Source organism: Saccopteryx leptura, chromosome X, assembly GCF_036850995.1.
Source record: "Saccopteryx leptura isolate mSacLep1 chromosome X, mSacLep1_pri_phased_curated, whole genome shotgun sequence".
Classification (NCBI taxonomy): Eukaryota; Metazoa; Chordata; class Mammalia; order Chiroptera; family Emballonuridae; genus Saccopteryx; species Saccopteryx leptura.
The window spans coordinates 66152294-66171783 of record NC_089516.1 but is presented as its reverse complement, the minus strand read 5'-3'; the positions used below and the strand labels follow the sequence as shown (position 1 = coordinate 66171783).

The following is a 19490-nucleotide window of genomic DNA, read 5'->3' as shown; positions in this document are numbered from 1 at the left end:
AATAAAATCACTGTTAACAATGTTAACGGCTTAGTAAGTGCCTGACAGTCTTTTTAAAGTATGTTACATGTGTTTACTCATCCAGTCATCACAGCAACCCCCTAGAACAGGTACAATTATTATTCCCATTGTTCCGATGGGGAAACAGAAATCCAGGTCACACATCTATTAAGTGGCAGAACCAGGATCTAAAGCCAGGGAAATGGACCCCAGAGCCTGTATTGATCTTACCCACTGTCTTAATTTGTTTTAATAACTTACTTGTTTCTACATTCTGGCATTGCAAAGACTCTTGGAACAATAAGGCGAAACAAACACCTGTATGATAAAGTAATATAAAAAGTGATGGTTAGAAAGAAACATGTGAAAGAATATATACCAAGTTATTAACCTTGATTACTACAGGAGGCAGAAGTGAGAAAAGAAGGGTAAGGAGGAGATGAATTCTATTTTATTTACAATCTTTGTATTGATTTAATGATTATAATGAAAACATACCCATCTGTAACTTTGGAAGAGTAATTTAAATAAAATAATCTAAAAAGAAGTGTGATGCTCAGGGGAGGCTGTATGATGGTCTTACAAACTCAGAGACCTAAAGTAACTACATAAGATGGTCTGAAATGAAAACTTTCTACCTAAAAGCAGTTTCAAGGTGAGTACTCATGTCCTAAGGGTGTTTTTCTCTAATAAATGTCCATGCTTACCTTAATCGAGCCTGCCTGTTGTCTTTTGCATCTACATACCTAATAACATGCCTTTAAAATGTAAGGGTCATCTTTTCTGGCCCCCTCAGGGTAAGCATCCCACCAAAGCAAAAACCAACAAGCCTCCTCATTATTATTATTATCATGTCAATTAACTGTTAGCTATCTTATGCCTGCCTTTATAAAAGAAATTTCAGTATATACATTTTTGTTTTTTATTCAATCCAGAGATTTCCCCACTTTGCTTTCTCCCACTTCCCTAATCTATATAACCTATCAATTTCATGTGGCCCCCTTACATCTCTCCCTTTGATTCTAATGTATAAAATAAGTGGTAAAAATGTCATTTCCCAGAGCATTTTCTCAATCTGTTAAGACTTTGCTTCCTGTCAACTGTCAACAGTTTGGCTCAAATAAACTCATAAAAAATTCATACAGGTTTGGAAGTTTCTTACATTGACAACAGCATGGTGACTATAGTTAACAGTACTGTATTATATATTTGAAAGTTACCGAGAGAGTAAATAGTAAATGTTCTCACCACACAAAAAATAGTTGTAATTCTGTGAAGTGAAGAAGTGCTGACTAACCTTTTTGTGCTAACCATTTCACAATATATACATCTATTAAATCATAAGCTTGTAAACCTTTATTTACACAATGTCAATTATATCTCAATAATGGAAAAAGAATTTAAATACAAAAAAGTTGGTATAGTAGGCATTGACTCAGCCTGATCCCATCAGCACTATTTCAGCCAAGTTTCTAGACCAGGGGTCGGGAACCTATGGCTCACGAGCCAGATGCGGCTCTTTTGATGGCTGCATCTGGCTCGCAGACAAATCTTTAATAAAAAAAACAATAACATTAAAAATATAAAACATTCTCATGTATTACAATCTATTCACTTCCTACCACTCATGTTCATGGTTGCGGGTAGCTGGAGCCAATCTCAGCTGTCCTCTGGGACACCATCAAATTTTTATTGAACAATGCATAACATATATGGGTCATTTTATGGCTCTCATGGAACTACATTTTAAAATATGTGGCGTTCATGGCTCTCTCAGCCAAAAAGGTTCTCGACCCCTGTTCTAGACCAAGAGTAAGATTCACAGAGGAAATCCTTTCCTGAGCATAGGAAATGGATTACTTACTTTAAAGCTGTCAGGACTTGTTCTGGGTCTTCTGCACAGCGAGCTAAACAATCCAAAGCTTTTTCTGCCAACAGGTAGTGTTTATTCTAAAAACAAAAATATAGTATGTTAAATTACATCTCAAAGTGGTATTTACAAAATTTTATCTATATTCCTGCCATTAAGGATAAGAAAAAAATCTAAACTTGTTCATTTTCTATTCTCAAAAGAGCTAAATTTTATCTATATTCCTGCACATTGAGGACGAGAAAAAAATAAACTTGTTCATTTTGTATTCTCAAAAGAGCTACTGCAAGATGGTAGAATAAAAATACAACTCATTGACAAAAACAAAAAAGGTTAATATTGGCCTCAGAAACCCACTCCTCCTTATCGAGAAACACTAATGGCCTTGGCCAACCTTGAATCCACTAGGACTAACCTTACTGTGTTCTTTATTCCTGTATATTAGCAGTAAGTAACCAAAGAACTCCAAACTCTCAGGTCATGCTCATTTTCAGTACCCAAATCTCCATAAGGCTCTGTAAATCCTTTACTTTGTCTTCTTTTTCCATTTTTCCCCAATTCCTCCAATTCTTCCCTGTGCTCTCTGGAATTCAGTCCATTATAGGAGAGATCTCCTCTAAGAGAAACCTCTTCTCTGAAAGTTCCTTCCGCATTCTTTCTCTAATGGAAATCTAGGTTTTTTCAAGGACACTTTTCAGTGAGGCCCTCTCCAGTGGTGGCTGTTTTTCTCTCATCTCCTTTCTACCCCTAGATATGGAGATGGAATAGGCATTGTTTTTGCTTTTCACTGCTGCTTTAAAATCATTTCCCTTTTTCCTGCCTAAAATCTCCAGCTTTGAATTTCTTGTCATCAGATTATATAACCCACCATCCCTCATTGTGCAGTAATCTACTAGCTCTCAGGCTAATTCTTCACATTTCTTGATGACTTACATCCTGCTCAGTTATTTTCTCCAAAAGCTACTCCTGTCTTAATTTTTCCCATTTTCAATGTATAGACAGACGACAATCCTAATACCTTAGCCTTTTATTCCTTTTAGTTCCACTCTGCCAGTGGTCGGTAAACCATGGCTCATGAGCCATATGCGGCTCTTTGGCCAGTTTAGGAGTACCTTAATTAAGTTAATAACAATGTACCTACCCATGTAGTTTAAGTTTAAAAAATTTGGCTCTCAAAAGGAATCGTTGTACTGTTACTACCTTAGCCATTCACTAGGCACAGTCCTTCCCTGGACCCTGTCATTACTAATGAACGTAATCTTGACATATTCTCAATCAGGGCTGGAACTAGTGTGAGCCAGGTGGTGGAAATGAGACTCCTGGGCTTCAAATTTAAGGAAGCACTCACTTTCAGGGTTATGTAGACCAACTCTCCACCTGCATGATCCTAGAAGGGAGTGCTTCTTTGGATGCCTCTCTCACTCCCTTACCTTAGTTCTGCACCCTGCCCTGTTCCATGTATTCTACCTTCTGACCACCACCTAACTTTCTAACTCATTCCCTCTACTATTCAAGCAATCCTTCAACTGCAGTAAGACCTCCAATCCACTGATGCTACTAATTTTTCACAGTCCCTCATCCCCTTGATATCCTCCTCTGCACCTACTTTAAATTCCATGGAGATTAGTTATAACCACTCCCTTGTTCCTTGATTTTCCTGCCCCCGTTTCACAGTATTCTTCTGACCAAAAATCACAAGCCTGGTTAAATCAAACTTTCTACTGACTATTCTACCTGCATCCATGCAGCTGAAACTGGCTGGATAAAAACCCATACAATTATTTCCTTTACTTTAAAACTTCATCAAATGACTCTTAATACTACCAAGGCAACCACAGCACATTACCCGCATCTTTACTCTCTAACTTACCCTCTCTTCTCTACCCCCAACACCTCCTTTCCCATTGTATTTCTCAGGTGATGACCTTGTTCCCATTTCACTGAGAAAATTGAGGCAGCCAGAAAGAGAACTTCCACAGATTCCTACTCCCACATCTACTCACACCGCAGGAACCACACCACTCATCCTTCTCAACTGTGCACTGGAGAAAAAAATTTTTTTCATTTTCTGTTGCATGAGGTTTTAGAACTGTTTCTATATATTTCTGCATCACTAATTTCAAATCTGAAATCCGTTTTTTGGTGCATGCTCTAGTTTTTATGCAATTTTAATTTATTTTTGTTACAGTTAATGGCATGCATTGGTTTTTAAATTGGAGTTAAAGGGCAATGACTCTTGGATTGAACATAACCACAAGGCAATTAATGTTTTACAAACATCACTTTTACACAATTGTAGTTGTTTTTAAATGTAAAAAAATTATTATCTGATAAAAACACCCTCTTATTTTGTTTTAAGATTGAATCATGGCCTCTTCGAGTAGGTGTAAATGTAATATTCCTGACACCTTCTCTTATATATGTGGCTGTTACACATTTCAACATCAAAGGTGCAATATTTCATCATTTGTCACACGTGCATATACTGCCTATTTTCAAATTCCCCTTGGTGATCAAGACAAGAATTGGGCTCCTCAGATTGTGTGTCATAATTGTGAGGAAATGCTTCGTGATTGGACAAAAGGAAAACGCAAAGGAATGCCTTTTGGTATTCCCATGGTTTGGTGTGAACGTAAGGGCCACAGCAGTGACTATTATTTCTGTCTGATCCATACAAAGGGCATCAGCAAGAAAAAATGGCATATGATCACATATCATAATATTCCTTCAGCAATACGACCTGAGACACTCCCAGTTCCAGTTTTCAATGGTTTTATTTATTCTAAGGATGAAGAAAGTGAACACGGTGATCAAGTCTATTTTGATAAGATGCATGAGGAAATGATTGTAGAATCTGAAGGGTCTTCTTCTGATGCCAAGCAGTCATTAACCCCTCAGCAGTTTAGCCAACCCAAATTGAATGACTTAGTAAGAGATTTGGGCCTATCAAAGAAAGCAGCTGAGTTATTAGCCTCCAGGCTTCAAGAAAAGAATGTACTTCTGGCATGGTCGGTTGGCTCAGCGGTAGAGCATTGGCCTGGCGTGCGGGGGACCCGGGTTCGATTCCCGGCAAGGGCACATAGGAGAAGCGCCCATTTGCTTCTCCACCCCCCCTTCCTCTCTGTCTCTCTCTCCTCCCGCAGCCAAGGCTCCATTGGAGCAAAGATGGCCCGGGTGTTGGGGATGGCTCCTTGGCCTCTGCCCCAGGCGCTAGAGTGGCTCTGGTCTCGGCAGAACGACGCCCCTGGTGGGCGTGCCGGGTGGATCCCGGTTGGTGGATCCCGGTCGGGCGCATGCGGGAGTCTGTCTGACTGTCTCTCCCTGTTTCCAGCTTCAGAGAAAATACAAAAAAAAAAAAAAAAAAAAAGAAAGAAAGAAAGAAAGAAAAGAATGTACTTCACCGGTGAGCTAAAGTATCCCATTTTAGGAAGCATGAACAAATTTTTGTGGACTTTTTTTCTGAAGACAAACATTTTGTTTACTGTCATGATACCAGTAGTCTTCTCAGCCAGCTAAGTGTTACCACTTACAGACCAACAGAATGGCGTCTATTTCTTGACAGCTCTAAACAGATTCTGAAATGTGTTCTCCTACACAATGGTAATGTTTATGTAGCAGTTCCAATTCAACTCATCTGCAAGAAGATTATAATGACATAAAAATTGTCCTCGACTTTCAGAAGTATGAGGAGAATAACTGGATCATTTGTGTGGATCTTAAAATGGTAAATTTCCTGCTAGGACAACAGAGAGGTTTCACGAAGTATCCTTGCTTTCTGTGTTTGTGGGACAGCCAAGCTCGGTAGAAACACTGGACACAGAAGGAGTGGCTGAAACGTGAAGCTCTGGAAGTAGGGTTGCAAAATATTGTGAATGAACCTGTAGTTAATCGAGACAGGATCATTTTCCCCACTTCACATCAAACTTGGCTTAATGAAGCAGTTTGTTCAAGCTTTGAATAGAGAAAGTGAATGCTTTCAGCATATTATTTCTGCTTTTCCTGCCTTGTCTTTTGAAAAGATAAAAGCAGGTGTATTAGATGGACCTCCAATTCAAACTGTCATACATGACAAAGAATTTGCCAGGAAGATGAATAAGGAGGAGAAAGCAGCATGGCAGTCTTTTGTGGCAGTTACAAAGAACTTCCTTGGCAACAAAAAAGCAGAAAACTATGAACTTCTGGTTCAAAGGATGCTGTTGGCTTTCTGTGAATTGGATGTAACATGAGCGTTAAGATTCACTTCCTGAACAGTCACCTTGATAAGTTTCCCGAAAACCTTGGAGCTGTTAGTGATGAGCAGACTACTGCTGGAGCATCAAACGAGATTGTCCTCAACAAGTACACGAACGCAAGAGCTATAAACGCAAATTTTTGCCTGAATAAAATTTAAATAAGTTTTGTGCAAATTTTATGATTAAAATAAGTGTTTTAATGTGTTCTATTTCAAAATTGTAAAGAAATTCTGATGCAATATCTTTTAGTGTATTTACTGCATCATATAAATTATATTTTCACAAAGATGATGCCCAAGAAGACATTCTACTTCATTATGTTAAAACTAAATGTTGAAATTTTACAATAAGATGAAAACCTAAAATCTTGAACTGCAAGAAAACTGTAGCTTACAGAGAAAAACTAATGTCAGATTTGAGACCAGCACCCTCAAATTGGTAAGAACAAGTGTTCTTGTGGATGCAACAAAAATTTTGTCCCCCAGTGTTATCCATGTTTCCCCTAAAACCAATCCCTAAACTAATACACCTCTGTCCATTACCTCTTGCCCATTTGAAGACATTGCTCTAACAATTCTCCTTTTTCTTTCCCACACTGTCAACTTTTTATCCTTACTTGGTCACTCCCACCACATTCTCATTTATCCCATCTCAGACAAACCTCTTGACCACATTTCTCCCACCAACTACAAATATTGATCGACTTACGACCTATGCAATTTACGATCATTAGACTTTACGACCACAATCGCTAGCCACGATTGCTCTGCATCTGGCAGCACAAGCGTTGCCCAGCTGGGCGTACGACAGTGCGGACCAGCTTCCGGCAGCACTACCATCTCTGCGTGCACCATTTCAACTGTTATCCCAGACTCAGTACAGCAATTTGTGTTTTGTGTCTTGGATATTTTTCATCAAACCCCTCCCTAGATGTGTACCAAGAGGAAATTGTCTTTGCAAATATTAAACCAGTTGAACTGGTAATGCAGTTTTACTTAAACCTGATGAATGTAAAAATAAGAAACAAAATGGTGTAGAGATGATACAAATGGCATAAAATGAACCAAGAAAATTATGATATATAACAATAATGAAAGAAAATTATGATAAAATGACTTAAAGATTTTTATAACATCATTTCACAGTACTGTACATATAGCCTACTCAACTTACAACCAAACTGTGTTACGACTGGTCTGTCAGAATCAATCGTGGTCGTAAGTGGAGCACTAGCTGTACAGCCTAATTTCTTTTACTCCTTTTGTAGCAAACTCCTCTAAAGAGTTGTCTATATTTACTGCATCCAATTCCTTTCCTTCAATTCTCTCAAACCTACTCCAAATCAGGCTTCTGTCTTACCACTCTATCCAAATTGTTCTTAAGCTCACCAATGTCCTCCAAGTTGTAAACTTCAAAGGTCAACTCTCAACCGACAATATATCTGATCTATCAGCAACATTCAACATAGCTGACGACTCTTTTATCCTTGAAACACATTGGCGTCCAGGGCACCATATAATTCTGTCTCCTCCTACTTCATGGGCCCCTCACTTTTATTCTCCTTTGCTGGTTCCTTTTCTTTTCCCCAAACAATTAATGTTTGAGGGCTCCAGGTTCAGTGTGTGGTCCTTTCTCTATGCTATGTATGTATACTCACTCTGTTGGTAATCACAATATGCCATCTATATATTAATGACTCTTATCAAACTTTTCTCTCCAGCTCAGACCTCTTTCCTAAACTCCAGAGTCATATATTCAACTGACTATTCATATCTCTATTTGGATGGCTAATAAACATCTCAAATGAATCATGTCCAAAACTGAACTCTTGATTTTCTCCCCAAACCTGCTCTGCCTTTCTTCATTCAGTTGATGGCAACTCTATTTCATTTCTTTCTCTCTCTCTTTTATTAAATAGTGAGTGCGAGAGAGACAGACAGACAGACAAACAGGGACAGCTAGACAAGAGGGAGAGAGATGAGAAGCATCAACTCATAATACTTGTAGCACCTTAGTTGTTCATTCATTGTTTTCTTATATGTGCCTTGACCAGGGTGCTACAGCCGAGCCAGTGACCCCTTGCTCAAGCCAGCGACCATGGGTCCATGTCTATGATCCCATGCTCCAAGCCAGAAAACCTGTGCTCAAGCTGGTGAGCCCACGCTCAAGCTGGCACCCTCGGGGTTTAGAACTTGGGTCCTTTGAGTCCCAGGCTGATGCTCCACCCACTGTACTAGTGCCTGTTCAAGCTCATGTCTCTTTCTCTTACACTCTTCACCCAATCTACCAGCAAATACTGTTGTTTTTACATTAAAAATTAATCTAGATTCCACTATTTATCATTTATTTCCATTGTTATCTTCCTTATCTGAGTCGTCATCTTTTTCCTATAAACAGGTCTCCTTGGTTCTCTTATGGTCTAGTCTGAATACAACAGCTAGAGTATTTCTGTTAAATGAAAGTTAAAAAATGTTACTGTTGTTAACAACACTCCAATGGTCCCCCATTTCATTCCAAGTAAAAGTCAAAGTCCTTTTACTGGCCTATAAAGATTTACATCAGCGGTTCTCACCCTGTGGGTCGCGACCCCGGCGGGGGTCGAACGACCAAAACACAGGGGTCGCCTAAAGCCATCGGAAAATACATATTTATTATACAATACATTTTAAAATAAAATATGTATTTCCGATGGCTTTAGGCGACCCCTGTGTTTTGGTCGTTCGACCCCCGCCGGGGTCACGACCCACAAGTTGAGAACCCCTGATATCCAGATTCTCCATTACTCTGTGACTTCATCTCTTACTAATCCCATTTCACTTGAACACACTTAGCTTCCTTGCTGTTCCTGCTACCTACCTTAGAGACTTTGTACTGGCTTTTCCCTCTGCCTAGAATATTCTCTGCCTTCACTGCCTATCCCTGTATATTTACAGGGCTAACTCCCTCACCAATTTCAAGTCCTTGCACAAACGTCACCTTCTCAATAAGAACTATCCTCACTATCCTATTTAAAATAACACACCAATTCAGCCCACTTGCACTCCTGATCCTTTTTATTGTTCTATTTTTCTTTTCTTTTTTGTCTTTTTCCAAGAGGAGGGAAAATAGAGACACAGACTCCCGCATAAACCCCAACAGGGATCCACCCAGCAACCCCCGAATGGGGCCAATGCTCTCTGCTCATCTTGGGTGATGCTTGCAACTGAGCTATTTTTAGCACCAGAGGCAGAGGCTCTACAAAGCCATCTTCAGTGCCTGGGTCTGATGCACTTGAAACAATTGAGCCATGGCTTCAAGAGGGGAAGAGAGAGAGAAAGAGAAGAGGGCAAAGAAGGGGAGGGGTAGAGAAGCGGACAGTCGCTTCTCCTGTGTGCCCTGACAGGGAATCAAGCCCAGGTCATCCACATGGCAGGCTGACACTCTACCACTGAGCCAATCAGCCAGGAACCTTTTTCTTCTAAAAAATTTTTTAGATTTTATTCATTGATTTTAGAGAGGATAAAAGAAAGGGGAAGAAGAACAGGAAGCATCAACCCACAGCAGTTGCTTCTTATGTGTGCCTTGACCAAGCAAGCCTGGAGTTTTGAACTGGTGACCTCAGTATTCTAGGTCGATTCTTTATCCACTGCACCACCACAGGTCAATTTTTTCTTTGTGATCTATTAACTTCTAACATGTTATATAAATTTGTTTACTTATTATTCTTAATGTTTATTATCTTCTCTCCTTCTGCTTGAATGTAAGCTACAAGAGGGCATATCATTGCTTCATTTACTTATTTATTCCAAGAGACTAAAACAATGCCTGGCACTTAGTAGGTGCTCAATAAATATTTACTGAATGAGTGATATCCCCACTAGCATTTCAAATGCCATTTATAAAGCAACTGTAGTGAGTAAAATCTGATTTCCACAGTTGTTTTTTTGTAGGTATATATTCAATTTCTTGGGTTTTGTCACCCATCCTCTACTTCAAATGACTTTTAGGTTTCTTTTCTGATTCTTTTTCCTCATTAAAATCAACTTCCTGCCTGACCAGGAGGTGGCGCAATGGATAGAGCATGGGACTGGGATGCAGAGGACCCAGGTTCGAGACAAGACCCCGAGGTTGCCAGCTTGAGTGCAGGCTCATTTGGCTTGAGCAAAGCTCACCAGCTTGGACCCAAGGTCGCTGGCTTGAGCAAGGGGTTTCTGCTGAAGGCCCGCGGTCAAGGCACATATGAGAAAGCAATCAATGAACAACTAAGGTGTTGCAACGAAAAACTGATGATTGATGCTTCTCATCTCTCTCCGTTCCTGTCTGTCCCTATCTATCCCTCTCTCTGAATCTGTCTCTGTTAAAAAAAAAAAAAGCAACTTCCTTTTCAAAAGTACTGTTCCATAATTCCTCTGTTTTCCATATCAAATATAAATTTATAAACCTTCCTTCCTTCCTTCCTTTATTTAATAAACCATCCTTTAAAAAGATATTTGCCTTTGGCTTCGCCGCTACCAAATTTCTCTCATTTCCTCTCCTCCTCACCACCCTACACAAACATATCCTATATTTGCAGCTGTCAAATATTTTTCCTCCTCTAAGAGTTTTATTACCCCATTAATTAACATCAAGACACATCTCTTTCAAACTGTATTTAGTAACTACTTTGGGCAAGATATAGGTCTAGGTGCTAAAAATATGGTCCTCAAGGATCTCATAAGTCAATTTGGATAGATAAGCCATGCATTACTAATATAAGGCCATATATATTAATAAAGGCGAAATAACTAGCATACATTTTAAAAAATGGCTAAAGCACTAAGGACTAGAATTGATCTGGGAAGTCTCTGAAGTGGAGGGAAATCTTAGGTTGAACTTTGAAAAGGGTAGCATTTGAATAAGCAAGAACATTTTTCAAAGGATGGGATGGTATAAACACATGGAAAAAGTAATGGGATTATCCTGTTTGAGAGACATTATGTTTGGAGTGATGAAGGGTTTATGTCTCTACCATTATAAATTCTGTGGCTAAGGCTTATATTACTGTGATGAATAGATGTAGATATGAATAAAACCAACTCCATCTCTGTGTCCTAGATTTCATTTCACTTTTAAGTTTCATGCTGTGACCTTTGACCAACATCACTGTCAAAGCATATCAAAGCTTTCTAACTGATGATTATATGTATTCTTTAAAAATTATTATAGGTATTCTTTAAATATTTATTGGAATAGCCAAAATGATATCAACTAAGATAAATACCAAATTGGTAATAGTAACAATTACACACAATAATCTGTCAGAAGATCACCAGGAGGTATGGCCTGTAGCACTATTGCATTCCTTCTCCCTTTGTCCTGTCAGTCATTAGTACTCAATTATACAACAAAAAAAGTAAAGTAACAAGGATCCAGTAATGGAGAATAATCTGTGTAGAATTACTGGGTCAACTGTTATACTCTGACACAATCTTCCCATGAGTAAATTACCCCTTAATAAATTCTGTTATATTCTATGGAGTTGCCTGCTTCATTTTTCAGTCTTAAGATACCTTCTCATTTGCTCAACCATTGGACATAGGATGATGGCATAGAAGAGTAATATGAGATAAAGTAACTAAGACCAGAATGTTACAAGTAAAAAAACAGGAGTGCTTTTATGTTTTGCTTCTAAACTAAAATTTTTTTGTGGTTAAGAGCTGAAAAAGTCCACCAAGATTTATGCTGGTCCTCCCCCACAACTGATGAGAAAAGAAGTATTTTGGACTAGCCTTTGGTAGTGCAGTGGATAAAGCATCAACCTGGAATGCTGAAGTCGCTGGTTAGAAACCTTGGGCTTGCCTGGTCAAGGCACATACAAGAAGCAATCAGTGAACAACTAAAGCAACTATGAGTTGATACTTCTCACTCTGCACCCCCCTTTATAAAATCAATAAATAAAAAATGTTTTTTTTAAAAAAGAACTATTTTGACTTTGGCTGATGGGCACACGACACAATGAAAAGTTTACATGCTATGGAGATGTATACTTGAAACCTATATGTTCCTATGGATCAATGTCAGCCCATTAAATTTAATTTCTAAATAAAAGACCCCAGAAAATTAAAAAGGAAAAGAACTAAAAAGGTCCACAGGAATTTTTTTCTTTTTTTTACATGGACAGAGAGAGAGTCAGATAGAAGGATAGATAGGGACAGACAGACAGGAAGAGAGAGAGATGAGAAGCATCAATCATCAGTTTTTCGTTGTGACACCGTAGTTGTTCATTGATTACTTTCTCATATGTGCCATGACCACGGGCCTTCAGCAGACTGAGTAACCCCCCGCTTGAGCCAGTGACCTTGGGTCCATGCTAGTGAGCTTTTTGCTCAAGCTAGATGAGCCCACGCTCAAGCTGGCAACCCCGGGGTCTTGAACCTGGGTCATTCTGCATCCCAGTCTGACGCTCTATCCACTGCGCCACCGCCTAGTGAATTTTTAAACTCTTTATTTCCCGCCAAATTAATGAGAAAAATAGTTTCTTAATAGATAACTATTGTATTTTTTTGCCTGGCACAGTATTTTAAATTTGGTGTTTCTTTTAAAAATTTTGTTACATTTCCTTTTTTCTGTGGTTGTTTTTTTTTTTGTGTGTGTGGCAGAGACATAGAGGGACAGATAGGGACAGACAAACAGGAAGGGAGAGAGATGAGAAACATCAATTCTTCATTGCAGTTCCTTAGTTGTTCACTGATTGATTTCTCATATGTGCCTTGACCGGGGGCTACAGCAGACCGAGTGACCCCTTGCTCGAGCCAGCCACCATGGGCTCAAGCTGGTGAGCCTTGCTCAAACCAGATGAGCCCGTGCTCAAGCTGGCGACCTCGGGGTCTTGAACCTGGGTCCTCCACATCCCAGTCCAATGCTCTATCCACTGCACCACCACCTGGTCAGGCTTTTTTCTGTAGTTTTAAGCACAAATCTACCTCACTGTTTCAGTTACTTTACATTATAAAGTAATGAAGAGCCTGGCCAGGTGGTGGCACAGTGGATCAACTGTCAGGCTAAGATACTGAAGACACAGGTTCAAAACCCTGAGGTTGCCGCCTTGATCAAGGGCTCATTTGGCTTGAGTGCGGGGCCGCCAGCTTGAGCATGGGATCATAGACATAAACCCATGATCGCTAGCTTGAGCCCAAAGATTACTGATTTGAAGCTCAAGGTCACTGGCTCAGCTGGAGCCCCCCCCCCCACACCCCTCCCCCATCAAAGCACATATGAGAAGCAATCAATGAACAACTAAGGTGCCGCAAGTATAAGTTGATGCTTCTCATCTCTCCCTTTCTGTCTGTCGGTCTCTCTCTCTCTCTCTCTCTCAAAAACAAAAAGTAATGAGAAGAGAAATAAGACAATTCTACAACCAAGCTTGGTGTGAAAATATGAGGCAAACCAGTAGAGGAAGTAAAGAAAAGGCTCTCCTGTGCCTACCTGACAGTAATTCCATTAATTGTCTCTCTAATGAAAAAGAGGTAAAATTTTCATAAATGGATACACAAGAGTTACCTCTAGGGCAAACTGGGCAGCTAAATTCAGAAGCTTGAGTAGGTCTTTCCTGTTTAGTGCGTTGACTACCATTGACCTCTCTAAACCAATAATTGACTGCACAGCTGAAAAACAAGAAAACAGTTCAAACCATGAGACATTCTTATCAAAGATAATAGCTATTAATGGTTAATTATATCACAATGACCACCTCACACTGTTAGACTAGCTGTTATCAACAAGACTGGTAATAACAAGTATTGGAGAGGCTGTGGAGAAAAAGGAACCCGCATTCACTGCTGGTAGCAATGTAGATTAGTACAACCATTATAAAAGGAAGTATGGTGGTTCCTCAAAAAATTAAGACTAGAACTACCATATGACCCAGCAATCCCTCTACTGGGTATATACCCCCAAAAGTAAAAAACATTGGTACGTAAAGACACATGCACCCCCATGTTCATTGCAGCATTATTCACAGTGGCCAAGACATGGAAACCACCAAAGTGTCCCTCAATAAAGGACTAGAAAAAGATGATGTGGTACATATATACAATGGAATACTACTCAGCCATAAGAAATGATGACATAGTTACATTTACAACAATGTGCATAGACCTTGATAACATTATACTGAGTGAAATAAGTAAATCAGAAAAAGCTAAGAACTATATGATTTCACGTATAGGCGGAATATAAAACTGAGACTCATGGACATAGACAAAAGTGAAGTAGTTACCGGGGGAAGGGGATGTGGGGGAGGGAGACAGGGGAGGGGGGGGGGGAAAGGTATAAAGAGGAACAAATATAAGGTTATGGAAAATAATTTGACTTTGGGTGATGAGTTCAACAGTTCAAATGCTATAGAAATGTTTACCTGAAATTTATGTTATCTAATTGATCAATTTCACCTTGTTAAAGTTAATTTTCTAAATAAAATTTAAAAATTAAAAACATTGTATCACAATGACTTTGGAACTCATTTTATGAATACTGATATTTTTAAATATTAGTTAATTTTCAGTCATCTAAATTGCTAAACTGTCAAGGAGGACTGAAATGTCAGAAAAATACCCAACTGAGCAATTTACATCTGTGACTTTATCTTATGGATATATATATATATATATATATATATATATATACACACAAAAGTAAACATATAAATATGTTTATCCAGGCACTGTCAGGTTGGCTCAGTTAATGGAGCTTTGGCCTGGTGTGCAGACATCCCAGGTTATTTTTTTTTAATTTTCTTTTAAATTTATTTATTGATTTTTAGAGAGAGAGAGAGAGAGAGAGAGAAGGGGGGAGGAGCAAGAAGCATCAACTCTCATATGTGCCTTGACCAGGCAAGCCCAGAGTTTTGAATAAGCGACCTCAGCATTCCAGGTGGACACTTTATACACTGCGCCACCACAGGTCAGGCTGACATCCCGGGTTTGATCCTCGGTCAGGTCACATATGAGAAGTGACCATCTGCTTATCTTCCCCTCCCTCAACCCCTCCTGTAGCCACTGGCTCAACTGGTTTGAGCATGGCCCTGGGTGCTGAGGATGGCTCAGCTGGTCTGAGCTCATTGGTCCCAGAAAGGGGTTGTAGTAGATCTTGATCAGGGCACATGTGGGAGTGTACCTCACTATCTCTCCTCCTTTCACCTAAAACAAAACAAAACAAAACAAAAAACAAGCAAACAAAAAACTTAATTATAAAATTCATAAAGATATACAAAGGACTTACAATAGCCAAAACAGTTTGAAAGAGAACAAAGCTGGAGGACTAATACTGCATGATTTCAAATTTATTATATAGCTATACTAATCAAGACACTGTGAGAGCCTGACCAGGCGGTGGCGCAGTGGATGTTAGAGCATTGGACTGGGATGCAGAAGACCCAGGTTCGAGACCCTGAGCTCTCCAGCTTGAACACGGGCTCATCTGGTTTGAGTGAAAGCTCGCCAGCTTGGACCCAAGGTCGCTGGCTCGAGCAAGGGGTTACTCGGTCTGCTGAAGGCCCGCGGTCAAGGCACATATGAGAAAGCAATCAATGAACAACTAAGGTGTCACAACGAAAAACTGATGATTGATGCTTCTCATCTCTCTCCATTCCTGTCAGTCTGTCCCTATCTATCCCTCTCTCTGACTCTATCTCTGTCTCTGTAAAAAAAAGAAAAAAAAAGTGTGAGAATGGTGTAAAAATAGATGACTGGACTAATAGGACAGAATGAAGAGTCAGGAAAGAGACTGACATACCTGACACATGTATGATGAGTAATTTTTCACTAGAGGTGCAAATGCAATTCAATTCAGAAAGGATAGTTTTTAAAATGAATGATACTGGAATGATTGGATAAATATGTGTAAATGAATGAACTTCAATCCATACCTTAAACTGAATACAAAAATTAATGCAAAATTAATTGTAGACCTAATCCTACTCCTGAACATAAAAGTGTAAAATTTCTTGAAGGAAACATAAGACAAAATAAAAATTTTTTTTTTGGTGACAGAGACAGAGAGAGGGACAAATAGGGACAGACAGGCAGGAAGGAAGAGAGATGAGAAGCATCAATTCTTTGTTGTGGCACCTTAGTTGTTCATTGATTGCTTTCTCATCTGTGCCTTGACTGTGGGGCTACAGCAGATGGAGTGACCCTTGCTCAAGCCAGCGACTTTGGGCTCAAGCTGGTGAGCTATGCTCAAACCAGATGAGCACACACTCAAGCCGGCGACCTCAGGGTTTCGAACCTGGGTCCTCCGCGTCCCAGTCCCACGCTCTATCCACTGCCTCCTAGTCAGGCAGGGCAAAAAAAATTTTAATGTTTATTTTTTTATTGATATTAGAGAGAGAGGAAGGGGGAGAGGGGGAGAGAGGAAGCAGGAGAGAGGGAGAGGGAAGGAAGAGAGAGAAAGAGAGAGAGACAGAGAGACATGGGAGCATCAGTCTCTTCCTATATGTGCTCTGATCAGGGATTAAACCAGTAACCTCTGCTCTTCTGGACAATGCTCTAACAAACCAAACTATCTTGCTAAGGCAGAAGAAAATTTTTGTGACTTTGGATTAATCAAAGGTTTCTTAGATATAATACCAAAAGCACAATCCATAAAAGATTAAATAAAACGATAAATTTGACATTGTCAAAATTTTCATGAAAGACTGAAAGAAAAATTTATAAAACGCATATCTGATAATCTGTCTAGAACAAAGAACTCATAAAACTCAATAATAACAAAATAAAGTTCCCTATTGAAAACTGAATAAACTGCAGGCACAAAAGCTAGGAAACTATGCTTAATTTAATGGAAAAGACACATGACCAATACGGTGAGATTCAAGTGAATAATTCCAACACTGTCAAATTTTGGAGATTAAACTCCTTTTCAAGACCTAATAATCTCTCACCAATCACCTCCCAAATAAGTGAAAATAATCAAAAGGTACCCTGGAGATTTCTATTCTCTAAAGACAATACTTTTTTTTTTTTTTTTTTTTTTTACAGAGACAGAGAGAGTCAGAGAGAGGGATAGACAGGGACAGACAGACAGGAACAGAGAGAGATGAGAAGCATCAATCATTAGTTTTTCGTTGTGCGTTGCAACACCTTAGTTGTTCATTGATTGCTTTCTCATATGTGCCTTGACCGCGGGCCTTCAGCAGACTGAGTAACCCCTTGCTTGAGCCAGCGACCTTGAGCTCAAACTGGCGACCTTGGGGTCTTGAACCTGGGTCGTCTGCATCCCAGTCCGACGCTCTATCCACTGCACCACCACCTGATGAGGCCTCCATAGATCTTTAAACTTAATTTTTAAATAGGTTGGCTCCAATAACCCAAAGTACAAAAAAGTATACCATGACCAGATTTTCCCTCCAATTTCTGTCCCACATCTACCTAGATCCTATTGCCTCAAAAGGTACCCTCTGCTCGTTCATTCTTACATAACCTTCCATACTTTCTTTTTGCATGGTTGTATTATATTTTCTATAGGAAAGCTAAAACACATATATGTATATGTGTATAGACACACACATATGCACATAACTTCATTATCTTAAAAACAATGTTTCTTTTTCTATTATGGTCAAAAGAATTATTTTTATTCTTTGTGTTAACAGTCAAATGTAACTCATAAATAACTTTTATACCTTGCTCAAAGTTGCCATCTAAGACTGCGATCTTGAATATATAGAAATAAGTGAAAATATTTTCAGGATCAAGTTGTTGAGCTTCCGCCATTACTTCTTTGGCCTGAAAAATAAAAGATTGAGTTTCTTATATAAAAGCTTTAAGGAAGACCTTACTGTGTTTTGCTAATTTTATTAACACAGTCACAATGGCTGAGTTATACTCATGATAAAAAGACATGAACCTAAGAAAAGTCTTTAAAAAACTGTTTTCTTAAAATGCTAAAGACACAGTGAGTTCTGCTTTTGAAAATTGGGTGCATTATATATGTCAGACCAACCCTCCTACTGAAAACACACGTTAGATAACATTTTTTAATTCCAAAGGCAATTGAGAATATATGTAAAGTAATTACCAACGAAATTCTAAGAAAAAGTAAGTCCCCAGAGAAATAAGCAGAGAATTAATGCCATTATTTTTCTGGTGAATATTAGTAAATCCTGACAAATGTTAACTTCAGTTTTAATAGACCCCACCTAAGTCAAGCAAACAGACATCAAAACCTAAGGAGTTACACTCTTAGGCTAAGGGCAAACCAGAAGTAAACCCACTCCTACCAACATCCCCAGGGGACTATGAAAATATTATCTTGGTTGGGAAAAGAATGCAGAAAAATAGGGTGAGGAAACCCAATCTCCGAGGTGTAATACTAGGGAAAGGGAAAGGAAAGGAAAAAGAAAGTTGGAAAACTTATCCTTCCTAATTTCAAAACTTACTACAAAGCTATAGTAATTAATATAATGTGGTACTGGAAAAAGAACAGCATATAGACTAATGAAATAGAAAACCCAGAAATAAACCCTCACCAATATAGCCAAATAACTTTTGCCTAGGGTGCTAAGACCATTTAATGGAAAAAGGCCAGTTTTCTCAACAAATGATGCTGGGGAACCATGATACCCACATGCAAAAGAGTGAAGCCAGACCCATACCTAACACCAGGGGTCAGGAACCTTTTTGGTTGAGAGAGTCATGAACGTCACATATTTTAAAATGTAATTCCGTGAGAGCCATACAACGACCCATGTACATTATGCATTATCCAATAAAAATTTGGTGTTGTCCTGGAGGACAGTTGTGATTGGCTCCAGCCACTCGCAACCATGAACATGAGCGGTAGGAAATGAATGGATTGTAATACATGAGAATGTTTTATATTTTTAATGTCATTATTATTTTTTTAATAAGATTTGTCTGCGAGCCAGATGCAGCCATCAAAAGAGCCACATCTGGCTCGCGAGCCATAAGTTCCCGACCCCTGCCTTACATACACCATATACAAAAATTAATCCAAAATGGATGTTAAAACTAGAATTATAAAAGTCTTAGACTAAAACATAGGGGGAAGCCTTTATAACATTAAATTTGGCAGTGATTTTTTTTGGATATGAACACCAAAAGGATAGGCAACAAAATAAAAATGTGGTATTTGAAGTCCATTAAATTTAAATAGTGTTAGTGCTGCAAAGAACACTAACCAAAAAAGAGAAAAGAGAACCCATAAAATGGGGGGAAATATCTCTCAGTTATAGATTGGTAATGGTTAATATCCAGAACACATAAAGAATTCCTATAATTCAACAACTAAAAAATAGACAAATTTTAAAAAGGGCAAAAGAACTTGACATTTTTCCAAAGAAGATACACAAATTGCCAATATACACATGAAAAGGTTTTCAGCATCACCACTCATTAGGGAAATGCAAA

At 38.9% G+C, this 19490-nt stretch overlaps 1 protein-coding gene across 1 annotated transcript in view; it reads right to left on the bottom strand.

Annotated features, from left to right (window-relative positions):
* Nucleotides 1-19490, bottom strand: part of TEX11 (testis expressed 11) — a 169724-nt gene that overhangs the window by 49250 nt on the left and 100984 nt on the right. The window contains exons 16-19 of the mRNA XM_066357816.1: nt 17744-17846; nt 13621-13724; nt 1865-1950; nt 262-318 (exon numbers count right to left, since the gene is read on the bottom strand). Of these exons, the coding sequence (XP_066213913.1) occupies nt 262-318; nt 1865-1950; nt 13621-13724; nt 17744-17846 (350 nt within the window). The remainder of the gene's footprint in view (nt 1-261; nt 319-1864; nt 1951-13620; nt 13725-17743; nt 17847-19490) is intronic.